We start from the raw sequence: 10,887 nt of genomic DNA on the forward strand, positions 1-10,887 counted from the left end.
CTTGCTTGAATAAGCCAAATTAATATGAAAAAGCGTTGTCACATCTTTTGCGAAGCGCGTCACCGCCGCACACTGACTATAAAAAGTTTGTTTCGCCACGGGCTAATGCTATGGGAAATGGTACATTAGCCCCAAGGCTCCGATTGGGTTTATCTGCACTAGCAAAAAAATAAACAAAATATCAATAATTGGTTCGTAAGTGTTAAGGGCGGCAAAGATAGCCGCTTGATGAGAAAAAAATTGGACTAAGCGGAACAAAATAGAAGTAACGCACCATGCGGCAATACATGAAACGACAAAGGACTTACGGGTCCCTTATTGAAAAATAATCAATGAAAAAATTCGGCCAATGACTGTAGATATCACTATACGTTTTTATATATAGATATAGAAAATTGAATAGCTACGTATAGCGATCACGAAATCGTAGAATTTAACGGAAAAAGTTATGTTCGAACAATTGCTTCATATCCTTGATTAAAAATTGTGCGTTTGTTTTCGAGGAAATGTTCGTCTATTCCGGAAACAAAGCCACACGGATCTACAACGCACAGCTATAAAGAAAAACACGAGCTTCCCAAATTAAGAATTTTATTAAAAGAATGTCCCGCGTCACCTAAACGTTATTATATTCCTTCAACCACTGTCATTGAGATCAGCAGCAGTAATTTATCCTAGATAGAATACCTAGGTTGTCACAAACAAACAAAGCCTTAAGTAAAAGCTGTAAACCTTCTAAACTTGGTCATTTTATTGATCCAAAAAAAAAAATTCAAATTTTCGCGCCATTCCCTTACCGCCACGATAACTACGCGTTGGAGAACTTTTGAATCCGAGTAAACGCGGCTGCCAGAAAGCGTTACTGAATAGTGAATGCGCGGCTTCGCGAGTGAGAAGGCGAAGCTCGTGTCGAAAAGGACCACGCAATTTAGCCCGAGCCGCCGAGAACCAACCTAACGAGTTTACTATTAAAGGGTGCTCATAGCCGAGGTTTATGTTTGTGGAAGTCTTATTAAAATAACGAGCCGACTAGTTTAATCGTTACAATGCAACGGTCCAATTTACAAGTCATGGTTCGTCCTCGACGCCTTCCGGAAGGTGCCCAGCGCGGATCCATTAAATTGGACAAATATGGCAATGAAATTGAAATGACAAATAATATGTTCCAATATGATGTCGTGTTCGAGGAAGAAGCAACTCAGGAAGAAGTTTATGAGCGTCTGAGAACTGCAGTAGAAAAACTCGTTGAAGGTACGTCGATATATTGTCGCATTGATAAAAAAAAGCTTCATATCTTTTTGGAAATGTAAATTTTTGAAAAAAAACAATATTTTCCAAAAGTTTATTGAATGCAGCTGATATCGGAAATGCATAGATACTGTATATTGTTTTTCCATGTACAGCAATCGTGTTACAGTTAAAACAAAGAAAGTCAAAGATCGTTGGCCGTTAAATCCTACAGAAAACTTTGGCGACTTTATTTGTTCACTTGAACTATTGCGGACTTGTGCCGGGATTTTTTAGGTAGATTGAGACTATTCGTGCGCGTTATAGTGTAGACTTCTTGCATATTATGGTTGCTATAACCTTAGGTGGCTATCGTAGAAATTTTCTGATTCTACTTAATGTTTGCCAGGACAACCGTTAGAGACATTACAGACTGAACGAAATTCTGAGCTAGACTTGGGCCTGTTATCGCACTAGCCCTGGGCTCTTAATAGTCATTTATCTTACATTATAGTAGATAATACAGCGTGTCACATTAATGCAACATATTAATACAACAATACACATAATTGTTTTGGATAAACAAGCTTTGGAAACAATTATTTGCTTGACTGTGGGCTTCCCGACATCTACGTGTCTTGACCCAAATAGACGAGATATCTATCAGTAGTTTATTCTGATAGTCCGTCGCTAATTATTCCATTTTGTGTTATGGCTAAGATTTCTAGTAAGGTTTTTGATTCACATTTGAGAAATGAGATGAGTTTTTACAATTGCAGGCTATTGTGTGGGAATCCTTGCATACGGCCAGACATCGTCTGGTAAGACTTACACGGTTGGTACAAATGGCGTAGAAGAATGCTACGTGAAGAATCCAGGTATTATCTCACGTGCCGCGTCCGATATATTTCGCCTTGCTGTTCCACGGGATGAGACAACACAAATCAACGTTAAAGTAACGTTCATGGAGGTTAGCGTGCCGCCTAGGCTCAATAGGAACAGGGTTTATTAATTTTTGTGCTGCCCTAGTTATGGAGCTAGCCACGATAGTTGTAGATATTCAGCATTGTTTACGTTCTATCAAACCGAGTTACTTCTAAATAGCGTATTAGGCTGGTTGTTTCATTCTTCGGAGATCCCCTTGGTACCGTTACATTTAATATGCCATTTCGTGCTAATATGTTCTTCAACTTTTTAGCTTTAACGTTTAGTTAGGTGCGAAGCGACACAAGATAGTAATTGGAGATTACGGTAAGTGATGGAGAATCGGTAATAATAATGATTAAGTAAACAAACAGTGCGATTGTTTTTCGCTAGTGACCTCATGAAACTTTTCGATCGCTTATTATCATACATTAAAGTTAAAGAAGTTGTAATGGAAATCTGTCGCGTTACAAAGAAAACTTGATGGGCGTAGGACGCCATAGTGGAGAACCCAGTTATTCAGACTGATTATTCTATTAACACACTCAACTTACCAATTTTACCACAGTCAATATTTTTTTAACATATGATTTCAGATATACAATGAGCAGGCCTTCGATCTTCTGCACGTCGACGACAAAAAAAAACCCGTAATTAAGAAAGTTAGAGATGTTCCTCGAAAAGATCGACCTGGTGAACTTGTCACAGATGTAGAAGGACTGACCACCGAAGAAGTAGCTTCTACTCAGGAGGTTATGAACGTTTTACAACGTGGATCAAAAAATCGACGAGTTGCCGCAACCACGATGAACGCGAATTCCTCGCGATCGCATGCGGTCTTTACAATCTTCGTTGAGCATCTAAATGACGAAGGTGAATCGACGCTTGCTTCAACCCCATACCTTCAGCTAGTAGATCTTGCAGGCAGTGAAGTACCAGAAGGTGATAAACTGACGATGAAAGAGGGTGTCAACATTAACAAGTCATTGTCAGCTTTGGGACGCGTTATTATTCAACTCAGGGATCGTTCAGGCCATGTCTCATATCGAGACTCTGTTCTAACACGGGTGCTCAAACCGCTCTTAGACGGAAATTCTATTACAACGCTAATTGCCTGCATCTCAATGGAGTCCTGTAACGAGGCTGAAAGCAAGAAGACCCTACATTACGCGCAACAGGCTAGAAAGATTGAGATTTCGGCTCAAAAGGCTCAAAAGGCCATCACCCGAGAGGAGTTCTTAAAGCTCAAAGAAGAAAATCGACGTCTCAAAAAACTTTGTGCAAGCCATAATCTTGATCTCGGCGATTTGGAGATGACAATTATGGAACTTGAAGAGGACAAAGAGAAGGAGCCATTTGCAAATGCTGCCAGAACTGAGGAAATGATTCAAATTCTTTTGAAGTATGAAATGTCAACGAAAACAGTAGAAATGCTGCAAGAGAAATGCAATCAACTCCAACGTCTTGTAGCGACGCTATCAAAGGAAACCAGGTAATTTAGCTACTTGGGATGAGCTCGATAATGTCAAGGTATCATTAAAGAAAACTACGTTATCGGGATTGGGAACTCTAGGCAATCCATTCAAATGTACTTAAAAAGAAACAATTATGGTAAAACTATGCCGATTTTAAATGGACTTTCTATTATACTATATATAAAACCAGCATCAGTTGTAGCTGGTCGGTATCCGTAGTAAGTCACAGTACAGTTCAATCTGCAGTATAGTATGACATTTTACTTTATAAAACAGAGAGGTTAAAGTATTCACAGAATATTTGTACTTTTTTCATATGCTATGATCTAGAACTACTTCGATTGCGGGGGAAGTTTCTTCTCCCAATCGGACTTTTAACTTGAGTGGACCGGAGCAAATTAAAGAAAATGGTAATCATACTGATAATGAGGCTATGGAACCCGAGCCCCGCGATGAACTGGCTTTAGTATCAGCATTGTCTGTGTTAGATCAAGACTACAATGAAAGCGCAAGTCAGCTGAAGTACTTCATTGAGATGCAGAAAAAAAGTGCACAACTGGAGGAAAAAGTTCTTGAATTAGAGCGACAGCTCGAGGCATCCGAAGCCGAAAAAGCTTCTACAGCGAAACAGATGAGCGGCTCGAAGAAGTCATCGGCAGAATTTAGGGAACTACAGAGCAAGCTTGACTCTCAGACGGAAAAGAATCGTGTGTTACAGGCAAGCATACATGTGGCTATCTATTCAATAGATACGTCTAGATCAAAGGATTGGAAATATATTTGTGTATCTCTTGTGTATGTTCAACATTGATATGGAAGAAATTGGGTGAAGTTAAACATTTAAGAGCATACCTAGTATTGTTTTTTTTCTATAGAGGAAAAGCAATTATTATACGTTATATTTGGCCGAATAATTACTGCCCCTTTTCGCTGTTTGTATAAAGGAAGTTGTTGTAACGAGGGGCTGAACTACCTTACGATATTGCTACCACTTATTGATCTTACGTAACCCTGTATATTTTGGTGTTCTTTTTCTCTCATCTACTACAAAACAAAAGGAGAAGCTTTCTCAATTGAGGAAGGACCTAAAAAGCTCACAGGTGCAAAATGAGACTATTGAGAAATATAAAGCGAAGGTGGAATCAATCAACCGCGAACGAGTGAAACTCCAACGAATGCTAAAAGAACAAGGCAAAAAGAGTCAGGAGGAGATAAAGCGACAGAAGCGAGAAATGATTGCTCTGCAGCGCCAACAGCAAAAAGCTGCTGCTGAACGTAGTAAACTTGACATGAAACAAGCTGCGGAACGTAAATGCCAACAGCGGAAGCTCGAACAAGCACTCGCAGCTAAAGACCGTTTGGAGATGTTGCTCAAACGAAAGACGGAGAACAGCAAATCTGCCGCGAAGCAGCAGTCGGTTTCGAGCAAGAGCAAGATGGATTCCACAAACAATAACATGAGTGTGTACAGCAAAGTAAAGGTAAGTTTGAAGGTGGTAATTACACACTTGATAAAGTTGTATGATTATAATGCTGTTAACATTAGTATTATGATAATGATTCTTGTGCGAAATAATTTGTTCCTACGTGGCCGTTTACGTTAAGTAGAAGACAATGTGTGCTCATAAGGTTCAACATAGCCATATCGACGCGCACTGCTTTCGACTTTTATTGTACTATGACGTTGCATTCATAGGAAATGGTCGACGACGAGGTAAACATGGCTGCTACCCGGGCGCTGTCGACCTTCTACGTTGATGACTACACCAAACAGATTCAGACATTTGATAGCCGCCTGGCAGAAATCGAAGCGCAGCTTGAAACTAGCGATCTCACTGATAACGTCCGACACGAACTCGAAGACGAACGTATCGACCTGGTAGAGAAGCGTAAAAATGCCCAGTTAGTGCTGGATAAAAATCAGGAAGTTCAAAAAAGCATTGAGAGTTGTGGCAGACTTCATGAACGTTTCAACACTTCGTACGATGCGCAGCTCACGGTCAAACTTCTGGTGTCCAAATGCGAGAAGCTAGCGTACCAAGCTGCTGGGTATCGCGATGAGTTAGCCACTCTTAAGGAACAGCAGCAACATACGATGCAGCTGCTTAATGACTGCGAACACGAGAAGCAGCTCATCGAAGAAAAGTACGCTGCGTTTATTGTTGAAACTGGCCGTGACGAGGGCGACCTTGAGAAAATCGAACAGGAGCTCAAGGATAAAAATGCAATGATTGATGAACTGAAGAACAAACTTAATGTAAGTAGAGTAGGAAAAATCGAGCAAGGGTAGTGAACTATGCAGATAGGTTTACATGGTAGAAGTCGTTTATTGTATGCTAGAAAGTCATTTTTTGTCAAAAATAAGCAGCTAATCACAAAATACGAGCATGTGTGTCATGTAATTTTATATGTCGATAAGCTACTTGTGACTATTCAATGGATTGATTTTAACGATCATTTAACGGAGTGATCCTATTAATCGCATTTTGTAGACGATATCTCACGGAATGATGATTCCGAGGTCACCTTTCACTGTGGCACCATTGAACCCTCGACGGGTTCCTACAAATGGACGGAGCGTAGCGGTAAGAAGGCTTGATGCGTTGCGCTTTGATGACTATGAGACATCTACACTATTTTCGGAGGATGAAAAATCGTTCGCCGATAACAAAGAGACCGATCCCGACTGGGTCGCAAATACGTCATCTGAAAGACAGCGTCGAGCTAACAACTGCACGATGTCCCATGCCAATACATCAGGAAATTCAACCACATGCATTACTGAACCCCGTATCAGAAAGGCGGTCAGAAGCAACTCACAAGAAGACAACTATGAAGGCGACAACGAAAACGAGGAGCCCCCGAATAAAAAAGTAATAAATGTAGAATAACAGAAATCATTTGATTTAATCTACAACAAATATATATATATATATATAGTATATCTACAACAAATATATTAATGGGATTTATAGAGGGTAAAATGACAGATTATACTTTTGGTAACTAAAGAAAAGGTTGTGTTACCTTTTTTTCTAGTTCGTTTCAAAGCTGGAGTTAATGATGCTGAGTTGTGACTAAACGTGAATAGAAACCTTATAAGCGTGTCATTAGATATTAAACCGTGTGTGAACCCCCATGTGTTGCATATTTAATCTCCCTTCCATTCAGAAATCTGAAGGAGCTTCCGCATCCGGAGGTTGCCGTTGCAGTGGAGGCAAATCATGTCAGAAATGCAAATGTACAAAAGCCGGTTCTACCTGTTCAAGTTTATGCAAATGCGGTGCTCAGTGCTATAATTCACCCATTCAGGTAGGTTTAAGAAAAACATTGTTAGACAACGTTAGGTTTTCACATTTCGACATTTCTATTGGGGTACACTATTAGAATGCATGGAAATAGTAAGAATGTCCTATTTTAATCATTAAATGAGTGCTGGTGTTATGTTTACTTGTGTATTTTGTTGTTCATAATTGAATTTCAGACTGACGACGTCGCTCAACGAATACCCGCTGTGATCTCAAATATGATTGAATCCGTAGAAAATCACAAACTCTATTAGAAATTTTGAAAGCACCCATCCCGCTAATCGGGCTACTTTCCGTCCAAAGCAGCCCAGAAAAACTGATGGACTCGATCGGTTGATTAAGGCCACCTGCTATTTTTCTCTTTTTAGGGGGTTTAATCACAGTCATCGTCGAAAAGAATCATTCAGATTCACCATTTGATGTAGACAGTGTGGCTTCATTTGATTCTGCTGACATAGTTGTAAATATTGTACATAGATCGATGGCACATGACAAACGGAATAAGTCACCGTGAAATGAAATCTGCTTTTAGTTGGGACTTGCGCTGGTACCCGATATCCATTTTGAATTTTCGTTGTGAGAACATGGACATTTTTAAGTACATAATAATATATCCTCAACATGTAGCGGAGGAGGACCGATAAATACGCGACTAAAAAGAGATCGTTGATTGAATTGAAAAAAAAAGGCCAATATCGGTCAATATAAAAGTAATGAACGACACTCAAGAAGAAGCGTCCAGTTGAGCAAACGAACGTGTCATCATAGATATTTCTATTTGTTTGGCATATATATACATATAAATATATTTATATATATGTTAAAGTACTTTGGTGTTGTATATATATATATATATATACCATATTTAAGTCCAGGATCGGGCAGAGCTTAATTCGTAATTCCAGTCAGTGTATGCCAGGTATAGTTTGCGTTCAGCGATCTTAATTTAAGGATCTATCCTTTATTTTCTTGCATAATAGATGACCCGATGTGTTTAATTGCTCTACGAAGCTTCCGACATTGAGTTATTGTCACTAATACGTTATTTGATCGTATTAGCGTTTGCTTGGTAATGGGATTAGCGAAATACTCTTTATACTATTCGTTTTCAGAGCTTGCATTCTAAGGTCTCAGACATTATGCTAACTGTGGATGTTGGTGACGTGTGACATAAGGGTTTTAGTTATTTTGGTTACGGTAAATTGCGGTATTTATTAAGACGTCGTCTGAGAGGTAGAAAGTAGTACGATCAGGATTGCAAGACTCAGTCTCAAAATGCTTCGCAGTTAGGTGGGTGATTTAGAAAACGGTATTTAAATAAAACAAAAAGCCCATCATGTAATTAGAACACGGTTTTTGTCACAGCGTGGTAGGAGGAATGGGCGCAAGAACATAGATATACTTTTTAATCACTATCGAGTGCTTATTTCTAATGAAGTGTTTTAGTGAAAATATTGATCCATTGTACACTAACGCCCACAGGAGTCTGCATAACTTAGCTGAAAATTAAGAAACTCCATATAAGAAATCTAGTTAATCCGTGATATTAGACGTTCTTTGAAATCTTTCCTGGGCCGCTCACCAAAAATGATTTATTCTGGATTTTTTTATTATTATTATATGTCGCAAAAAAACGCATTTCGGCCACATTACTGCTAATTTGGTTTAGACTGATATTAATGCTTCTCTTTCGTGATAGGTGTTTAATCAGTATTGTGATTTTAATAAATCAATTTTCGGTTTTGTTCCGTCGCCAACCAAAAATTAGATTCATGTTCTTACACATTGTTTAGACTTGCGGTTAGCTGATTTTTTTGTTAAAACAATTGTAGGAGCTAGAACATGATCAGATAGCTGGTAAACGCGGAGCCCCTAAACACGCCACTTAATACCTACAAAGGTGGAGTGTTTAAGAGCGTAACCATCATCACGGAGACTCAACTAGAGAACTGGTTTACTTGACAACACGATCCACTTTACAAGTCATGCCCCGACTCCTTCTGCAGGGTATTCAGTACAGATTCGTCAAATTAAGTACATATGGTAGTAAAATCAAATTGGTACATAATAGATTTAGATAATTAACTTAGGACGAAATCTATGCCCTGTTCGAAAAGCTTATTAAAGATACGTTAAGATACTACATTTTTCAATTAGCTTGCGGTAAAAAAAAAATCTTTTTAAAAATTGGGAATTGCAAAATAAACAAAATGTTTAAAGATTTCTAAGGTTGAATTTGAAGACATTGAAGATAAATATACCTATTAATGCTGTGGGTTATTTTTCCAATAAACAGCAGTACTGCTACATTTAAAACGGGGAAAATAGAGAACCATTGATCGTTGCATCCCCTAAAAAATATGTTGCAGTTTTATTTGGTCATGTGGACCATCGCATACTTGTGTTGAATTTTTTTCGAGATAGATGAATGCTATTCGTGCACGTGCTAGTGTTAAATTCTTACATATTATGCAGGTTATAACCCCACATAACTATTTTAAAAATGACTTTGTTGTTGTTACTGTGTGTACAGACAAACCGTTAGGGAAATCATGAACTTGATAATTTGCTGTTGGAGTAAACAGCGTCGAGATACCGAGCTATGAACCCACACACAGCCCAATTCAGTGTCACTACTTTGAACTATTTATCACGATAATTTAGGGCGCGTAATAATTTCAAAATGCCTTGTGTTATGATACAGGCTCTTTAATCGGTGGGCTTTCAGTGCTTGACGACAAATCTTCAACACAACTATAGAACTCTTTTCAGGGTCTACGTTTTTTACTTAGTCAAACAGCATATACTTTATTATTGTAATAGTATGTTGTTTATTGAATACCTGTGTGAACTTTGAATTCATGACTGTATGAAGTACAATTATATAATTTTTCGTTCTACTTGTTGATACCAATTCCAGGTATTATTGAGTATCAAATTCATTATTTAGGACATTTGGGTAGTCTACAACTGAAAATCCTATTTTGAGACAGTTGTATTGTAGCGAAGAATTTGATTATGGATGAACATTTAAAAATAGTAGTAGACCTTTACAATCGTGTAGAAATAATGGCCTACGACAAACGTCCGACTGGACTTACATGGGCGGCACAAACAACGCAACAGAATGCTGTGTCGACAAATCTAGGTAGCATCTTGCATGCTGTGTCTAATATATTCTCCTTTGTGGCATCGCGAAGTGAAACGGTGCAGAGTAGCGTTCATGGAATTCAGTCACTAAATTGTGTAAGTTAAACACAAACGCGCTCTATGAGTTTTACTGGTGCTTTAGATTAAATAAATAGTGTTGTCCATGATGATGCCTGTTTATATAATAATCAGCACACTTTTTTGTTCCATTAGACTAGCTATTCATGAGTCTGATCTCTCATCCGATTTCTTGGAGCATTCTTAGTCCCCCTACATCTGCTATGCCATATTACGTTGGTATATCCCTAACCATTTCAAAAGTTCAACTATAACATTTATTCAGGTATGGAACAATTCAAGGTAACACGGGGTTCAATAAGAAATAATGGGGAAGCGCTCGTAAATCTGTCGCTCTGTTTAAAACCGTCGTAGACCGCTATAAATGTCTAAGAATTCAGTTAATCTCACTATATATATCCATGACACATCTGTCGTATCATTGCACATAGTAAGTAGATGGCAGAGTCAGTATTAATAGGCCTAGGTATTGTTAGAGCGGCAACGATGAAGTATCATTAATTTATATTATATTCTATAAACAAAGTATAGTTCTAAATCTAAAGAGTCATTACTCCGTACAATGTGCTTCCAAATCTATAACGAACAGGCCTAGAATCTCTTGACTAAAAATTCGTAATTAAGAAGTTATGGATATTTTTTTATAGAAGTAATCCCGTTGAGCTTGTCACCGACGTAGACTGACTACCGAAGAAGCCACCTCCCGGGAAGTTACGTTCTAAAAC

The 10,887-nt window shown here is 38.5% G+C and overlaps 1 protein-coding gene across 1 annotated transcript; it reads left to right on the forward strand.

Moving 5' to 3' along the window:
• Positions 1–458: 458 nt before the first annotated feature.
• On the forward strand, positions 459–7,762 carry LOC111246251 (uncharacterized). The gene is made up of 9 exons (XM_022795541.2): positions 459–1,251; positions 2,007–2,197; positions 2,748–3,643; positions 3,957–4,344; positions 4,685–5,107; positions 5,323–5,883; positions 6,119–6,499; positions 6,798–6,938; positions 7,111–7,762. The coding sequence occupies exons 1-9, from the start codon at positions 1,047–1,049 to the stop codon at positions 7,186–7,188; spliced, it is 3,264 nt and encodes a 1,087-aa protein (XP_022651276.1). The 5' UTR covers positions 459–1,046; the 3' UTR covers positions 7,189–7,762.
• The last annotated feature ends 3,125 nt before the right edge of the window (positions 7,763–10,887 follow it).

The sequence above is a fragment of the Varroa destructor genome, unplaced genomic scaffold (assembly GCF_002443255.2).
Source record: "Varroa destructor unplaced genomic scaffold, Vdes_3.0 BEIS01000003.1, whole genome shotgun sequence".
NCBI classification, from domain to species: Eukaryota; Metazoa; Arthropoda; class Arachnida; order Mesostigmata; family Varroidae; genus Varroa; species Varroa destructor.

Coding starts and splice junctions, on each gene's coding strand:
- LOC111246251 (XM_022795541.2), top strand. CDS start 1,047: ATGCAACGGTCCAATTTACAAGTCATGGTTCGTCCTCGACGCCTTCCG. Junction 2,198..2,747: donor TTAAAGTAACGTTCATGGAG/GTTAGCGTGCCG, acceptor ATATGATTTCAG/ATATACAATGAGCAGGCCTT. Junction 6,500..6,797: donor AGGAGCCCCCGAATAAAAAA/GTAATAAATGTA, acceptor CCTTCCATTCAG/AAATCTGAAGGAGCTTCCGC.